We start from the raw sequence: 18,987 nt of genomic DNA on the forward strand, positions 1-18,987 counted from the left end.
TTTTTTTTTTTTTTTTTTTTTTTTCTTATAAGGTCTTGCTTCTGATGTGAGTTTGTGAAGCAGTTGGGGAGGGTTTGGAAAGCAATCTCTGAATTTTAATTTTAATTTTGCAGTTCCTTTCTTTCCACGTACAATTCAACAATGTGAGTGCAAACAAAAGCAACAAAGGAGCTGAAAAATATCACTTGAGAAGTTTATGAACCTGGCAATAGAATACACTAACCATCAAATGACAAAGCAGAGTCTCAGTTTTCAGTGGCTTATGTAGCTGGAATGGCATTCTCATTGTTTACATTATAAGTTGTAAAATGCTCTGTGACTGGTAAGTTTGGTAGTGTAATCTATCTACTAAATCCATTACTCAAAGAGAAATTGCAATCCCTATGTTATATGTAATGTTTACCGAGCTAAAAAAGTTTTAAAATGTTATTGGTCTGACCATAATAACAAAATCAAATATATACACGTGGTAGGGGGTGAATGACTGATTGGGACACTTTTGGCCCTGCCCCTTGTGTTCTCTTTTTCCCACTTACCTTCTGTTGCTCTCACCTCCTTGTCCCTACGCAGGGTATGTGTGATGTGCAGTTGCCCCATGTCTTTTCCTGTTCCTTCCCTCTCTTTTGTCTCTGCTGTCTTCCTCCTCTACTGGAGGTTGTTCTGATCATTTTTTTATCTATTCAATTTTTACACTTAAACATCACAAATTGAAAAGAAAGAGAGCTGGAGATGCCTGGCTTCCACATTTTGTAAATAAAAGTGCTAACTTGTGCACAGTGTACAGTATGTGACACAAACAGCACTAACTATACATTTTTTGAGGGTGGGGGCGGCGGCATCTGTCAGGCTATTTTCTGTCTGTGTACCCACTAAGAAGGCTTCCTCTTATTTCCTGCCCCTGTAAAGGTCTTTGTGGCAAGCTGACAGGAAGTGAGTTAAGATCTTCCCAGTGGGACATGTGACAGAGGTTCTGATTCTTCCCTGCTCTATCTAAGCCTTAAATTAAATTAATTTACGCCTTCTTAGATGATCCATAGACCTATGAGGATAGAAAGAGGAGAGATGACTCACTTTAAAGTGTGATTATGTCATTATGTTATCACATTCACTACCAAGCAAGTCACTGTTCTGGAACAAGCAGGCAGATGGTACGTTTATAAAATATAGAACTCCGCTTCTGCACTTGTTCTTTGTCAATGATCCATTGGCTACAGTATTAAAGCCATGACCAAAGTGATGGCCTGGCAGCCTTAACATGCTAATGTGAACATTTTCTTAGTAGTAGCAGATGCCATCTTTCTGTGCTTATAGTTCCTAATCACGAATTATATGCTCTATATGGGTATACACACCTTTAACGATCTTCCTCCATTTCTTAAGCTTTCCAAAGCTCTGGAACACTAAATAATAATTAAATACAGATACAGCATAAATATGGATTTGGCTTCAATGTTTCATCTCTGCCGAAATGCTGTTAAAAAGTTGCATACTAAAAGCCAGTTTAATTTGTAGTATGAAAATGTTATCATTCTAACGTTTGTCCAGTCTGAAATGTTTTGTCAAAGTATAGTGCATTAGCAAATCTCATAACATTTCTTCCTCTGAACGGCGTGTTCCTGGCTTTTTCCTTTATTATTTGGAAAACCGTCACAACAGGTCTTATTTTAAGCAAAATACTACGGTGACTCAGCTCAAGGCAAGAATGACTTTTTTATACTTGGCTCACAATCCTTGTGTGCTTTCAAGGGGACGTGTACCTATATTTCATTGTAATGTGATTAGGGGTTGTGATTGTAATGTGATCAGTGGTTGCTTGTGATTTCGTTAAAGGACTGCGCACAACACTGTATCTAAAATGGCAACTTAATGTAACGCCATAGAAAAACTACAAGCCTTTACACATATGCTCTGACAGGAGCCCAAACTTTCCCATTTTCTGTAGTGCTTGACTTAGCTAACACATGGGCTTGGTGACACAGAATCTGGCAAGGTTTTGGGAGGCACTGTATATTATCAGGTGTTCCAAGACTAACAAACAAAGTTGATATCCAAATTTATTTTTTAACAAAATTTAACATTGAAATCTGTATGCAGATTATCTTGTAGACCTGATGTTCTAGCTGGTAGCAAAGTAGATTTATTTAGATAAAGATCTATGGATAGGCCTGTGGTTTTTTTTTTTTTTATGCAGTCATACATTTTTTAGGAACAGATCTCTAATTGAAATCATGACATTACAATAATAGCATACTGTAAGACTTATCTGTATTGCCCAGTAATACCAATAACATTGTTCCTAAAGGGCCACAAACATTACAATGGTTGCTTTGGTTTTTATGGCAACTACGTAGTGCAAGGGCCTACCAAACAAAGTTCAAGTTAGGTAAATGGTTTAATAGTTTAGACTTGAAGAAAGTGGATTAAAATTAGATGATAATGTGCACTCCTCCTTTTGAAAATCTCATGTGTCTTTAGAGACATTTTGTAGGCATCAGCCCTAATTATTGTAATTTCATATTTTATAGTTTATTGATGTTGGAGTCTCCTGTTAATTGCCTTCCATTTTGTGAGGCACATAATAAATTTTTGGTTAATGTCCTCATCTGTTCTCAATCTTTTAGTTGTATATACCCTTGGATGGTAAAGCTTTAGGAAAACTGTCATACAATGATGGGATTAGGACAAGAGGTAATGCATGCTGAACAGATCCATCTGTGTAGTTTAAAGCTCTTTTAAATTATTACTGTTATTTTGTATTTATTTGTATAAAGCACTAGCAAAAGTGTGCTTGTTTAGTGAACAGGGTGACATTTCACATTCATAGTAAAATTCCTAGTGACATGGGTGTACAGCAGTGTGGGGATTGTAACATAAAGCATAGTGTACAAAGTGCTGCTGTTTAAAGTAGTGTATAACAAAATGTATAGATTGCAGTCATTTACACATATAAAGCAAAAAACGCAATGCAGTTGTTCACTGTATGCAACATATAAAACAGTGTAAAGTGCGCAGCGGTCTGTAGTAAGATGTGTAGAGTGCAGTGGCCTAGATTATGTAACATGCAGCACAGTGTACAGAATCCACTGTACCTGAGCAGGTAAGGTGCAGCAGTTGATTATGGAACAAATAGCACTGCCTAAAGTGTAGAACAGTCACTCCTAATAAAATGCCCTTTATATTGATGGTCAATGTGGAATCTTCCCCCCATTACACTTGAGGTCAGTGTAGACTACCCCCCATTATATTGGTGGTTTGTGTAAATGCCTCTCTTACATTAGGGGTCAGTGTAAATGCCCCTGTTTATATTATTGATGATCAGTGAAAATTCCCTTCTTGCATCTCATCCCACAGTTTATATTAAAATGAAAATACTGGAAGTAAGAGTGACTATTTGCTCTACCCCTACTCTGCCCGGGATTTTTTCAGAGTAGCTTTGTGACACAATGTTAAGTGGGGAGCACATTGACAACTGAAAGTTTTCTTTCAAGAGGGCTGTCTGACACCATGTCATCAGGGGCACAATATAAAGTATATTTTGTTTTTTGCAGCGTGGAGTGCTTTTGACAAAAAACTGTCAGCTTTTTTTTCCATCTTTTTTTAATTAAAATGTATTTTATTTTTACAGAGTACACAAATAGAGAAAAAACATCCCGTAGCAAACAAAAAAATACAAATAGCACTCTTTTAAAAGTAAATAAATGTCCTTTCTCTTTTCCCTCGTCCTTCCAAAGTAAGTTATACCTACATACCATAAATTCATAATATAAATCCTACGATTGCATTATTTGGTTCCAAAGAAAGTGTCTGAAGCCATTCTGACCAGATGTTTTGAAATGTATTTAAATTTCCCTATGCTGAGTGGTGAATATATACACAGAGTTGATGTTACTTTTTCCAATAATTAACTTGTCTCTACTTTGCATGTTTATGTCTCATACTCATAAATCTCATAGAGAAAAAGAAATGAGAAAAATGATTTCTATATCTACCAGACCACAAAGTTGCATCCGCTGGTATATAAAAAATATGGATTTTCCCCCTAGCAACAATTCTCAGTCTTGCCAGGTAAAATATAGCATATGGCAATTTTAACTTAAGCAGCCGTTTTTGATTTCCTGAAACTTGGTCCTTTTTGATCTTCCAAAGAGAAATCTGGATACAATGAGACCTTTGCTCCATTTGTTAAGATGTTCTCTACACCACATACTTTACAAATAATAATGTCCTGATAGATAAACAACTGTACTAAAAACTGTCTCTGCAATCCTTGTGTTAGAATAATGCAAGGCACCACCCCCCACTACCTGTACACAACAAACACAAGCGCTAAATGTATTTTTATATACAACTAACATCAGTACATTCATGTGTTTAATATCAGCCTTCTGTCACCTCGAGAAGTATTCGTTAGACCCTGCAGCATGCACAAATTAAATTTGTACCTCCTAATGTATTAAATTCCCTCACCTCTTCCCTGTGTGTAGCAGGCACTGCCCAATACCTTAACTTGTCTTCCCCTTCCCCTGACGCAGCCACTGCAAAAATCCTGCTACTTCTGGGTATGGGGTTAATGTGAACCTACTCTTGTTCCCCCTTCCCACTGTGTAGTATTCATTGCTCTCACATAGTGGTTGAGGTTGTGCTTAGCAGCAGATAGGCTCTCATCATTAAGCTATGGTTGTACTTTGAACTTTTGGTTGAACTTCATGGTTGTACCTAGAACTTTTGTGGATGCTGCAGGTGGAATCAGGAAGGTGGACATGAGCAGAAAAAGTGCGTGAAAGCCCGACACCAGACAAAACGTTGTTTTTTTTAAGTTATTATTTTCAAGAGTGGGAAAAGCTTAGAACTTTTGTGAGCTTATTGCTGTCAGTGTCGCCATTTGGGAGATGGAGGCTGTTTTAATTGACCTTATTATGATCATCTTATGACCTTATCATGCTAACCCCTATTTCTCAATACTTCTTGAGTCTGACTAGAACAAGTACGCAGATAATGACTTCTGACCTTCATAATTTTTGCATGTCCATGATATAGAACGTATTTAAGCCAGTGGGTCAGTATAACACACAGGGCTAAAGCCAAATATTTGTTCTTCATTGTGGATAAAGTAGTGGAGGGATAAATTCTTTTTCTGTCCTTCTGTGACTCAATAATATGCTTTTCCTTAACTTTCTGTCCTGTAAACTCAACAGGAAATTGGAGAATATATTTCCAGTGTGAGGAATATCCTCTCTTAGACAATTGTCACTGGTATAAGTGTACCCAATAGATTTTCCCTTTTTTATGTTCTGGTGGTAACTTAAAATGTTGAATTCACCCTCGCTGTGATTCCCATTAACATTAGTGATGAGGGAAATTAGAGTAAGTCTCTCTAACAGGGACAACGACCGCAATAAATACCCGACAGGAAACACATAACCAGTCAGTGGGGGTTTCTCAACTTTGGCTGAAACTGTAAATGCACTTTAAGGTTTAATCCGCAAAGTACTGCAGCATTAGTGAATTTGTTTATGCTAATGACATGTTTTAACCTTTACGTGACCAGAAGACATTTAATGCCCAGGCCAAATTTTGCAGTGTTTGTTAACGCAATAACTCTGACTATTTGCATACATAAAGGACATATAATGCTGAATTTGGTATATTGTTTTAAGAAAAAAAATACCCTTTTTTTTAATAATGTAACTGCATCTGAAAGTTACAATATTACATAGATGACACCACAGTTTAGCACTGTAGCCTGAAAATGGCAGTGTTCTTCCGCAGGCTTAAAGGTGCCCATACACTGCACGATTATCGTACGATAATCGTATGCGATCGGTTTTTCGTACGATAATCGAGCAGTGTGAACGGAGACGTGCGACCGTTTCTACTGTACGGTCGCACGTCTTCTGTCGAACCAGCATGTTCGAAAACCAGCCGGGAATCGTACGATTCTCGGCTGGTTAGAACGGTGCTCGGAAGACAAATGCCGAACGGGCCGGTGTGCGCACGCGCACACTGCCCGTTCAGCATTGCGGTCATCGGAAGCCCGCCCCTCAGGGGGCGGGCTTGCGATGATCGAGAGTGCGATCTGCCTGTCCAAGATAGGCAGATCGTATGTTTTTTTTAATCCCTGTACAACCATCGCAAGACTAAAGTCTTGCGATGGTTGTAGAGTGTATGGCAACCTGAAGACTGATTTTAATCAACCTGCATGTAATCACTGGGTCAGCGCTAACCTGGTGATTACATGATCAGAACCCATTCGGATTGTTTTCCAACTGTCATTGAGGACCAGCAGCTGTTAAACATGTGTGCTGCTGGCTCTTAAAGAGAAGGATGTTTTATCCCTAGCTTAGGGCATTGTGCTGGAAATGTTAACAACGTTTACTGTGGGCAGGAAGTTGTTCAATTTATATAGTTTAAACTTTTGTTTAGCTTTTTACTTGTGTTTCAATGTCTGCTTGTATTTATTAGGTACTTTTCAAGGTATAAATATGCTGTCTTGACCAACACTAGAACAAGACTTTTTTTTTTTGATGGCTAGAGAGTTTGATTAGCATCATGTTTAGAGCACTTGTCCACAGGAAACTGTAAGTCCAAACGCACTGTATTTTTAATGGTAGGTCATAGTTCCACACTACTTTATAAAACATAAAAAGATATTTAAACACTTGTGGTATGTGCAGGCATCCTATACATAGTAACATGATAGGTGAGGTTGAACAAAGACAAAGGTCCATCCTGTACTCATTTAGACGTTTCTTGAATTTATCAATGCTATCAGTGGAAACTTCTGCCTGTGGAACGGAATTACACATTTTTATTATGCGCACAGTCGCAGTCTGGGATTGAACCCTCTCTCTTCTAACCGATTGTGTCCTTGTGTTCTCAATACAGTTCTCGGTGTAAACAACTTGTCCCGAATATTGTGGTCCCCATTGATGATTTTGAAGACCGCAATAAGGTCCCCTCTTAATCACCTCTTTTCTAAGGTGAATACGTTTAATTGCTGAAGGTGATCTTCATAACCCAGGCCTTATATCCCTTTCATTAATTTTGTAGCTTTTATCTGAACTCTCTTAAGCTCGAGGATGTCTTTCCTGAGGGTTTGGCGACCAAAATTGCACCGCATACTCAAGTTGAGGCCGAACCAGTGATTTATTAAGTGGAAGTATTACTCTTTTATCCGTTGCGACAATCCCTCTTTTAATACAGGACAGTATCCTGTTTGCTGGCCACTGCTTGGCATTGCATACTATTGCCAAATCTGTGATCTATGAGCAACCCCAGGTCTTTTTCCATGTTAGACTTTCATAATGTAGCATCCCCCAAGAGGGTCAATTTTATCTAGGTCTTGTTGAAGTGAATAAATCTCCTGTTTTGGAATTTACTGCCCTACACAGTTTAGTTTCATCCGCAAAAACTGAAATCAAACTGTTTATTGTTCAAACTGTTCATTGTTTCGTTAATGAATAAAATAAACCAGATCGGTCCCAGGACTGAACCCTGGGGCACCCCACTCGGAAACCTTTGCCCAATTAGAAAATGACCCATTTATTACTACCCTTCTGGATCCGTTCTTGCAGCCAGTTTTCCACCCATGTGCATACAATTTCATCCAAACCATTAGACCTTAGTTTTTGAATTAAACATTTGTGGGGTACTGTACCGAATGCTTTAGCAAAGTCCAGATACATCTTGTCTACTGGTATTCCTCTGTCTAAATTAATACTGACTTCCTCATAAAATGTTAGATTGGACTGACATGAACGGTCCTTCATAAAGCCATATTGTTTACTACTTATGATACCAATTTTATTTGCAAATTCCTGCATGTAGGTCTTTATTATTCCTTTGAATATTTTGCACAATGTTGATGTTAAGCTTACTGGCCTATAGTCACCCGGTGTACCTCGTTTCCCATTTTTGTATATTGGTATCACATTCCCTTTTCACCGATCAGCCGGTACCATACCTGTCAGAGTGTCAATAAAGATTATGTACAGTGGTCTGGCTATGTCCTGGCTTAGTTCCTTGAATACCCTCGAATGTAACCCATCAGGTCCTGGGGATTTGTTTACATTTATTCTTTCTAGCCTCTGTACTACTCTGCTTTCTGACAGCCACTGAGATGCATTAAAACGTTTTTGTTATTTCTGCAGCTGATGCCCTGGTCCCTATCCACATAGAAAAGAATATGTTTAACACATTCATTTTCTCCCTGTCACTGATAGCTAACCTCCCCTGTTCATCCATTATGGGCCTAGATTTTTCATCCCTTCATTGTTTTTGTTTTTTGAATGATTGGTCATTTGTAGTGACCAATATTCCATCCCTGCAGATCTGTATAAAACTTTCACCTTTTCAGATATTCAAGTAATGATTCAAGAGACCAATTTTTTATTTATTACTGCTTTTCCTGTTTTCAATTGTTTTAAGATTCTTTTCCTTTGTTTGGAAGGCATTTGCTTCCACCCACAAACAACTCTTGATAATCCTGCAGCCGTGAACATAGAAGTTTCGTTTTTTTATTTTTTTTCTTATTTTCCTACTCAGACTAAAAGGAATACAAGCCATGGAATTTCATTATAGAAACCTTCCTTGGGGAGGAGAAGAGAGCGAAAACATTCTGTGTTTTTTAGTTATCCAGTTATCCAGCTGTGTGCAGTCAGCAGCTGTGTAGCCATAGCAGATAATGACCTGACGGGAGGATTGTGCGGTGGCTTCACCCTCCAGGTAGAATTGAAGCCTGAATATACTTGAAGACATCCATATGATTTTCAGATTTAACAGCTATGGCTAAAGCATGCCTTAAATCTTTGCTCACACCACATAGAGAACCCTTTGTTCAAATAAGTTTTCCTTTGTGTCACAAAAGGGAGAACCAAGGTTAATGGAGTCATCCTACCCTGAAGAGGCAGGACACAACAGGAATGAGAGGACCTTTTCTCTCTTATAATCTTTCTTGGAGTCTCTTCTTTCTTATCTTTAGCAACCTGCTTCAGTTGTTCTTTCTCTTCTTGCACTGATTATCTTATACTGGCCATACACTGTTCTATTTTTTTCCTTCAACCCGCGGGCTGAATTAAAAAAATAGAGCATATTCCCTTGCATTAAGGTAAAAAATGCCCCAGTAGCTTTCCTTGTCCCCCACCAACAGTGAGTCCAAGATGGTCTGTGCCATATCCCTGAACTTCCATGTTATAGGGGTTTGTAGAAGAAGGTACTGAGGGCACTCAAGATAGGGGAGCAATAGGTTGCTGCTGCTGCCTGTCACAGTGCTTGAAGGAGGCTGGGGTGGGGCGTGGCTTGATGAGCGCTGTATGCTTTAATGGATACATACAACTCAACTCACGAGTGGGAGCGTATGAGACTAGGCAAATATAAATGAAATGGGGCAGTTTTAAAAAATAAAGTAAATTTAGTAAGCAAGTGTGTACCTCCTGTAAAGGTTTTAGTCACTTTAAACCTGCAGTCTGACAAGAGATGCCCCTTAAAACTATATTCTATGTCACTAAAAAAAAAAAGTAGCTGAGCTTTAATCCTTAATGTTTCTAGCCTCCAACGCAAAATCTTTTTTAAACGGATGTGTATTAAAATGTCAGTTAACCAGTTGTATATCATGTTGCAGCCCTAAATATCCAAACCTTCTCAGTCTTTTCTACAGTATTCCCTCAGCAATTTCATCCTCAGCTGAAGATGAACTTTTCATTCCAAACCTTTATTTCCCTGCTCTTCATTTGCCATGTAACTGTCTTGTGAAAGATGCATTTGCTTCTTTGTTAAGCTGTGTAAATGCTCATCAAACCATTTTATTACTTTTTGGTGCTGTAATACTCCCATAGAGAAGACACCATGCTGGAGGATGACTAATTTCACTTCCTCACAAATCAACTTTAAGATTACATAAATATTTGGCCATAATTCCATCAATTAGTTTTATTGGCCACGGTTGAAGTGGTAGATCACATTTTCTTTAGTTTGTGCTCAGTAAATTGTTTTCAAAAGTGCAAATAAATAACATTTAACTCTGTTATGGCTTGATTTTTTTGTGTTTTTTTTTTTTTTTTCCTTTTGGCAGATTTTTTTAAATGGCTTTTGGACTACTGCCTGAAAGCCAGAGTCATTGTAAAAGGTGTAGACAATTTTCAAAATGGCTTTTGGACTACTGCCTGAAAGCCAGAGTCATTGTAAAAGGTGTAGACATCCGCTTGTGACAGGGGAGGAAGAGCATAAGTGCTCCTTAGATGATTGTCAGCTGTGTCTCATTTTAGAAATCCTAGAGTAGCCTTGCAAAAAGACTTCATACTGTTAGATAACATATGTTTACAGTATACTGCAAGTTAATTTAAGACTTGTTTTTGTTTTTAGACAGTGATGCCTTTTCAGAAACCACTTTATGCAACTATGTCCATAAACAGTCTAGCGGAATATGCAGATGCTTAGAGCATCTCTTCAGTTTTATCTCCATGTTCATATTGGTCCTTCAGACCAACTAAGCGTTGAAGCAAGCTTCATTGTTTTATTTTATTTAGCTGACTGTGTAAGGTCATACATGCCCCATTTGAACACTTTTGATGGTCAGTCATGTAAGACTTTTCATATAAAACTATTTTCCTAAGGGCCACAGAATGACAATTTGGGTATATAGGGTTATGCTGCTGCCTTTAGGAGATAGGACTCTGGCAAAACAGCACTTCCACTCACATCATGCTCCAGTTGTTTATTGTTAATTTCCTAGAAGAATGGACATCATCTCTTCTCTGAGAGTGGCAAGCCTCTTCTTTTCTGCTTTTTATCAAGCCCCATCACCTGCCATTCAACTCTCAAATGCTAAAACTTCAAAACTTTTAAGTATGCCTTTAATCTTTTTTTTTAACCCAGTATTTATTGGGTTTTCAAAGATGAAACAATCAGCAGTTTACATAGTATTCACCAGCTACAATAGGCCACATAGGCAATATAATGAATTCCATAAATGTCAATCTTCTTATGCTTCTTCATGCTTATTTTGATTTTTGATTTTTTTTTGTAGGTGATACAAAACTTCATACAGAACGAGGAAATATTACAGTAGGTATGCATTTGACTCATTTTACTGTCGGGTAAAAATGATTTTAGTAGATTAATTGTGTACTACACATACATGGGGTGTTCTGTGTTGGCTTGCAATAGATAGATGTGTTCATGGCTTCTGAGAAATGTATACCACCTATTTATTGAATAAAGTCATTGGTAGAATTTTCAACACTTTTGAGTGTGCCAGATTCCTGGTTCCACCTCTCCAGTTTGCCCACCACTTCTGGCACATATTTTGGTGGAATATGTTTGGCATAGATTTTATAGTGGAATACAATGAGCAGTGTCCTCTATCCATTTCCCTGCCAGCATACGGCAGAACAAAAATGTTCTCAGCTGGCCAGTTCAGTATGCCTTGCATCAACCTTCTGAAGCGACCATGAGCTTATCACAGAAGGGTCCCACTTCAGGATACCGAGCTTAGAAATGGCATATGAGAAATATTTGCTGATCCTTCCCTGTACTGAACACTGATCACTCCGCTGTTTATTCATAACTGAGGAGATAGTAAGGTCTCGTTCACACCTAGGCGTATTGCATATGCGCGTCTGTCGCGCGTTTTTTTTAACCGCGATTCGCGCGTTTCTGAAGGCTACTTGGCTGTATCCCAATGGAAACGCGTTAGGGACGGGCGGAAATACGCCAAGGTGGGAACGAGACCATTGAATACAATGGGATTTATATTTTTGAGCGTTTTGTAGAGCGTTCGTCGAGCGTAGAACGCGCTACAAAAACGTTCAGGTGTGAACGAGGGCTAAGTGTTTATTATGTCCCCAGTTATGATTGAAAAGGAAGTGCTACACATAGCTTCCGGTTCATTCGTGACTGGTAAAATAGTAAACACTTTCTCACCCAGTTTATGAATGCACGGACAACTTCCTGTCCATTTATAACTGAATGTTTACTATTGCCTCAGTCTGTAAATGAACAGGAAGTCTCTGTACGGAGTGCTTCCTGTTCACTTAGTGCTGGGGCTGCAGAAAATGAGTTTGAGGACTCTATTTCAAAAGAGAAATGTTAGGGGTCTGTTTTAGATCCCTGATATTTCTCCAAAGCTCCCTGATAGTAATGTAAAAATAATTAGTTGGATTATTAAAAGTTAAAAATGTTATACATTTTTTTTTTTAAAGTGCCCCCAGCACCCACATATATTACAGGTGCAACAGTGTGTACCATAATGTGGTGTACGTTATGCACATGCGCTGTGGAATGTTAGACCACATTGCAGTGCTTGATTTTTATTTATTTTTTGCTTTTTGAAGTGACATTAATTTAACTGTGTGGCAGTCCATGGCAAAGCATTGCCGTGCGTTGTAATACGCTGCTTTGCTATTAAAGGTTTGCATGGGTCATTTTATTGCAACACACACCAACAAAGTGCACAAATGGCACTGCAGATCAGGCATTACCCCAACACCTAGGCCACCTCCAGATTTTTAGCATTTATAGTTTTTTTTACCGTTTTGCAAAGAGGGGCAATTTCAAAATGTATAAATATTTGTTATTTATTAACTCAGTGCAGTTTTATCTGTAAATCTTTCTTGTGTGTGCTGATGATGATTTTAGTGCATCTTTATCAAATCAATATCTTCAATAAACATTTGTGCGCAAAATTAGCAGCACCACCTTTTTATTCTACCAGTATGAAGCGACCATGAGCTTATCACAGAAGGGTCCCACTTCAGGATACCGAGCTTAGAAATGGCATATGAGAAATATTTGCTGATCCTTCCCTGTACTGAACACTGATCACTCCGCTGTTTATTCATAACTGAGGAGATAGTAAGGTCTCGTTCACACCTAGGCGTATTGCATATGCGCGTCTGTCGCGCGTTTTTTTTAACCGCGATTCGCGCGTTTCTGAAGGCTACTTGGCTGTATCCCAATGGAAACGCGTTAGGGACGGGCGGAAATACGCCAAGGTGGGAACGAGACCATTGAATACAATGGGATTTATATTTTTGAGCGTTTTGTAGAGCGTTCGTCGAGCGTAGAACGCGCTACAAAAACGTTCAGGTGTGAACGAGGGCTAAGTGTTTATTATGTCCCCAGTTATGATTGAAAAGGAAGTGCTACACATAGCTTCCGGTTCATTCGTGACTGGTAAAATAGTAAACACTTTCTCACCCAGTTTATGAATGCACGGACAACTTCCTGTCCATTTATAACTGAATGTTTACTATTGCCTCAGTCTGTAAATGAACAGGAAGTCTCTGTACGGAGTGCTTCCTGTTCACTTAGTGCTGGGGCTGCAGAAAATGAGTTTGAGGACTCTATTTCAAAAGAGAAATGTTAGGGGTCTGTTTTAGATCCCTGATATTTCTCCAAAGCTCCCTGATAGTAATGTAAAAATAATTAGTTGGATTATTAAAAGTTAAAAATGTTATACATTTTTTTTTTTAAAGTGCCCCCAGCACCCACATATATTACAGGTGCAACAGTGTGTACCATAATGTGGTGTACGTTATGCACATGCGCTGTGGAATGTTAGACCACATTGCAGTGCTTGATTTTTATTTATTTTTTGCTTTTTGAAGTGACATTAATTTAACTGTGTGGCAGTCCATGGCAAAGCATTGCCGTGCGTTGTAATACGCTGCTTTGCTATTAAAGGTTTGCATGGGTCATTTTATTGCAACACACACCAACAAAGTGCACAAATGGCACTGCAGATCAGGCATTACCCCAACACCTAGGCCACCTCCAGATTTTTAGCATTTATAGTTTTTTTTACCGTTTTGCAAAGAGGGGCAATTTCAAAATGTATAAATATTTGTTATTTATTAACTCAGTGCAGTTTTATCTGTAAATCTTTCTTGTGTGTGCTGATGATGATTTTAGTGCATCTTTATCAAATCAATATCTTCAATAAACATTTGTGCGCAAAATTAGCAGCACCACCTTTTTATTCTACCAGTCCTGTGCTTTCAGGAAATGTATGGTTTGGGGGCCTTTTGCAAATTCTATAAAATCTGCAATTAAAAATAAAAAGGTGAAAAATTGCAAGGATTGTCTGGCCAGCTGAGGTCAAACGTGGGAGGGAAAGAGTTGACGGATATTTGTTAACATGAACAAAGTGCAGAATTTGCTGAAAAAATTACCTATTGTATGTTTCAGATTCCTCAGACGGATGTTTGATGGCTTCTACAACGGATGGAACAATAGATGTATATATCAGTCAAGCTGGCAAGGTGCATCTTAAATCTGACAATGGTGAGTATAATTTTAAATGCATTCCTACTTAGTCACTACTGTGAGCCTGTTTATTGATTTTTTTTAAATTAGCTCAGGAGAAGGAAAGGACAAGCATGATTTTTACGGCGAAAGTAAAAAAAAAAAGTTTATATATAACTTTATCTACCCATATCTCTAAATCTACAGATTGTTTTGACTTTGACACAAATCTGTCATCTTTCCCTACCGCTGCTGGTCTTATCTTTGAGTAGAACCGCTATCCCTACTCGTTGGACCGGATGAGTGGGGTTAGCCTCGACTGTGACCTTCGGGCACTGGGCTTTGCATGGTAGCAATTTCCAGACATTTGTGTACTGTGATGCCCGTGTTCTAGGTCCCGAGCCATGACCCAGCCCCAGGTGTAAGTCCGTCCCTGAGGATTTGTTTGTACATAAAGGTGGTCTGCCTCGCTTAACAAAAAAAAAATCTATGTGTGTATGGCCAGCTTAAGGCTGATCATGCTAATGCACCTGGAGCTACCTTACCATTTGCTTTGCTCTACACCTTTTTGAAATTTCCACCGCCATGTGTTTTTACTGCGGTATTGGTTAGGCTAAGGCATCAAGTGCTGACATCGTCTGCTTGGTAGAGTGGTGCACTTGCACTCCGTGCTCTTTTCTGCCATTCATCCCACTGCTGCTCCTAAGCCACCATATGGTTGTCAGTTCTGGTTCCACTGCCTTACTACAGTGACTTGGTCACCACCATCTACCTAAAACCCTTATTGGCACCAACTGCCCCGGTGTCTGAGTACTTGAGGCCTTGCCTCTCTTTAAGCCTAGGCAAATGCAACATCTGCCTGGGCCACGGATGACCTCAGCCCATACTCGCCTAGTGGTTCTGGGGACATTGACCCAGTATCCCCAGAAGGAACTGACACCTATATAATCCCGAACCTGGGACTCATATTGTTGTTAAGTGCTCATTATTGGAGTTGTCCTCAGCTTTGTTGGGTGAGGCCAAGGTCTCCCCATGTCCACGAGGACCTCCATGTTTACTCTGGACTTCCAAGATGTTCATGCTCAGCTTCTGGAGCACTCTGCTGTAAGCAAGCTCTGGTGTCATCCCTTGCAGTGTCTGGCTCTAACCCCCTTGAAAAAAGTCTCTTTAGAAATCTACTGTTGGGACTGAATCTGATAGTAACTGGGGTCCCAGGCCCGGTTTGGTTCATAGTCTCAGTGGGTAAACATTATTTACTATATTGCCAATAACAAAATTGCAGTAAAAATAGACCAAGAGAGGCACATTACATTTATTTATTACGGACCAATGAGAACCTACCAATTCTAATAAAAAAACTGAAAGACAACTATGATCTAGTATAATATATGATCTCCTATCGGGGGCCTTTTGGTATGTGACTTCTAATGTTTACTACAAAAATGAGCTGTTGCAGCCTGGACTACATCCATGATATTGGATAGCTGGTGGCTTTTTATTGAAAATAAAGTTTATAAAAATGAAAACGTACAGCTGTAGAGGCATACAGTATATCCTAGAACATTTGGTTTGGAATGTGCAAAGTTACATGTTCATAATACAGGAGACTGTGTTCATTCTCATGGGAAACCACATACAGTATCTTCTGCTTATGGTGGCAATATGTAAAGCAGAAGAAAAAGTACACGTGCTTCCCTGGCTGGATTTTATAGATGTGTTGCAGGAAGTGTAAAAGGATAACTCTTTGCTTATGTTTGTCATAAGAAAGCCAATGTCATTTATCTGATCTAGTCATGTCTATCTTGTTCTTTAATTTTTATTTCTATTGCCATTTGCAGGCAGTATTAAGGTCAAAATAAATGCCAACCTTGAGGCGTACTTGCAGCTGGCAGGAGCTAGAGTGAATGTTAGCCCTGAAGTTAAATTACAGGAAATCGAGAACACTTCCACTGAGGGCCAAACCATTTTAAAAGGTACATTTTCTACACACATTACTTCCCTGTGATTGCATAACCTTGATTATAATTGGAACGAATTTCAGTTTGTTTTTTCTGTTTGATTTTGGCATATGGGCTTCTTCCTTGAAGACCATGTTCATTTGTTTGAGTTTTATGGGGAACTAAATTGGATCACACACAATGTGAATGCCAAGATAATTCAGAAGTAGCTTCAAGTGTATATAAACCCAAGAACAAACATTGAATTTATTGCATATTATCATATTTTGCATATTTATATGTTTTCACCTGGTGATTGTGCCAGTAACATGTTCTGTCCTTGAGTGTCCTTTGCTCAGTGTTCTATATCAATGGAGGAGAACTGATGTCACCCTATGACAGGAAGTGTGTTCCAACTACAAGACACCTCCCCTCTCTCCTTTCTACTGCAAAACATTTTGCCTATTCCTCATCTTCACAACATAGAAGGTCTATTCTGTACTCCACAGTGGTAAACTGGGCAGGACTGGTAACACTGAATGAGATAACATTGCAGAGTTCACAGGACAGTAATGGATTTCTGTCAGGATTAACAGACTTTTTTTTGTTTGTTTTACTCTTATCGAGCAGTTACAACAAAATGCTTCCAATGGTATATTTAAAGTGACACTAAAATCAGGAGTTAAATCTTAAAAATGCATTAGATACCTTAACTATTAACAATATTGTACATTATTTGTGTATCACTCGGCTGTAAATCCACAAATCATCTCTGAATTCATGCCGACACTGTTCTTCCTTCTGGAGGGTGGCCAGTTTTGTTCCCCATGGTCCCTGTGTGTGTTGTAAAGTTGCCGCCGCTCCAAGGATGAACTACAATCTCACGTTTAGTTTACTAATTTGTATTGAGATTGTAGTCCATCACAGGAGCCAGCTTGGAGCGGTGACTACTTTACAGAACACGGAACAAAACTAGCCGCCCTCCAGAAGGATGAACAGTATCCGCACCAATTCAGAGATGATTTGAGGATCCACAGCTGAGTGATGTACAAATAAGATACATCATTATTAATAGTTAGGGTACTAGAATGCATTTTTAAGATTTAACTCCTGAGTTTAGTGTCACTTTAACAGACAAAAAGGCTGTATATAAAAGAACTTCATTGTTCGAGGTTTACATACACTGTTAACCCCATCACCAACTCGAATGTGACTTGAAACAATTTTGGAGCGCCTGAAAGATTTGCATCATTTGCCTGCTTTTGAGTCTAATATCTGAGCATAGTGCCTGTGCTTAAATTTGGTAACCATCTAGTGTAATAGGGGTACATATATGACTGCTTCTGACTACCAATCTGTTTGCATGATTGATGCACGTTCCAAACCTTTAGCTCTGTCAAAGACTATTGAAAGTAAAGTGTATGCATCTTAAAAGGTTTTTCAGGTTAATCTTTGTTTGCATTCAGAGTGTATTCAGTTCCTACCCACACTTTCAACCTGGTTATTATGACTCAAACCTGAATGTTGCTTTCAATGTTTAGGCAACTAAAAACATTGCACTGGCTTGTTGAATTGAAATGCTTTCCCTGGCAAGCCTTCTAATTGCAGAGCATTAGAAATCCAAATGGAAGACCCTTCGCAGAGAGTAAAGCAGTCACTTGACATTGTTTGATGACACTCAATATAACATGCATAATCAAGTAATCCATTCTTTCGCTGTGGTTTATTTTCAGCAACAATTAATTTAATGAATGAAACACAGAGATGGATAGTAGCGGAAGCCAGGAGAGGCACAGTGTACTTGACGCTCCAGGACTGGCTGCAGTCACTAAAACTCCGCACAACCTGAGATTTCTACAAAACATTGGACCTTACCGGAGCCTGACTGGGTCTATCAGCTGACATAACTACTAAGTAATATGTAATATGCTGAACAAGCATTTTTAAATTGGTGTTTCCTCTCTCCATTGTATATTCTGTAGGAAAGGTGGGTATTGTTGGTACTTGTATCACTTAATATAAGAGAAAAATGCCAAATGCAGGGAACACATACAGTAACCAGAACACAGAGTTGTTGCAGCTGTGTTTTATGTATGGATGAGGAATTGTCATGTGTACTTGTCTGTGAATAAGTACATGTGATTTTAGATTAAACTGGAGTGTGTGTTTGAAGGCACTGTTAGCTGGAATTCTACCAAGTACTCGTACAATCATAATGCAGCTTTAACAAGACATTGTCTGCTGCGCTGTGCCTTGCAACACCTACATGGTCATGTCTTGTCTTCCTTGTGCAGCTCAGGGGGGTATTCTATCAGCATTATCCTAGGAAAGCCTACATTCTATGGTAATCCTGGAGACCAAAGTGTTATGGGGGGTCAGTAGCTTCCAGAAAGAAAAGCCATTGGCATACATCCAAACTGAAGAGACGAACAATGCTGTGGTTTTATGTAGTGTCTGTTCACATGTATAGGTCACAGATTGTGAAAATGGATTATACCCGTGCCTTGCCTAATGTTAATGAATACCACTTGGACTTTGTAATGTTAGCAAAATAAATTCTGTGCAATGTCAGTTCTTGAGAGCCTCGTACCAGCCAGGATTTTGAAATGGGCACAATATTTTGTCTAATGATTTAAAAGTGAGATGGTTGCTGTCTGTCAGTACCGACTTGTAAAAGTATGTAAGGATTGTGGACAGCACTGGGCTAGCTAATATAAAATGAGCATTTCCAATGTTGACATTACAAATCTCCACGTTCTATCCTGTGGGATACCTGTATTTGTTTTATAAGCATTTTTCTAATTATTTT

The 18,987-nt window shown here is 38.9% G+C and overlaps 1 protein-coding gene across 2 annotated transcripts in view; it reads left to right on the forward strand.

Annotated features, from left to right (window-relative positions):
• Positions 1 to 18,221, forward strand: part of FAM185A (family with sequence similarity 185 member A) — a 43,689-nt gene extending 25,468 nt beyond the window's left edge. For both annotated transcript variants that reach the window (XM_018560430.1, XM_018560431.1), the window contains 4 exons: positions 11,024 to 11,065; positions 14,185 to 14,280; positions 16,080 to 16,214; positions 17,912 to 18,221. In XM_018560430.1, coding sequence (XP_018415932.1) covers positions 11,024 to 11,065; positions 14,185 to 14,280; positions 16,080 to 16,214; positions 17,912 to 18,027 — 389 coding nt within the window. In that variant the 3' untranslated portion in view covers positions 18,028 to 18,221. The remainder of the gene's footprint in view (positions 1 to 11,023; positions 11,066 to 14,184; positions 14,281 to 16,079; positions 16,215 to 17,911) is intronic.
• The last annotated feature ends 766 nt before the right edge of the window (positions 18,222 to 18,987 follow it).

Source organism: Nanorana parkeri, unplaced genomic scaffold, assembly GCF_000935625.1.
Source record: "Nanorana parkeri isolate BGI_ZX_2015 unplaced genomic scaffold, ASM93562v1 scaffold454, whole genome shotgun sequence".
NCBI classification, from domain to species: Eukaryota; Metazoa; Chordata; class Amphibia; order Anura; family Dicroglossidae; genus Nanorana; species Nanorana parkeri.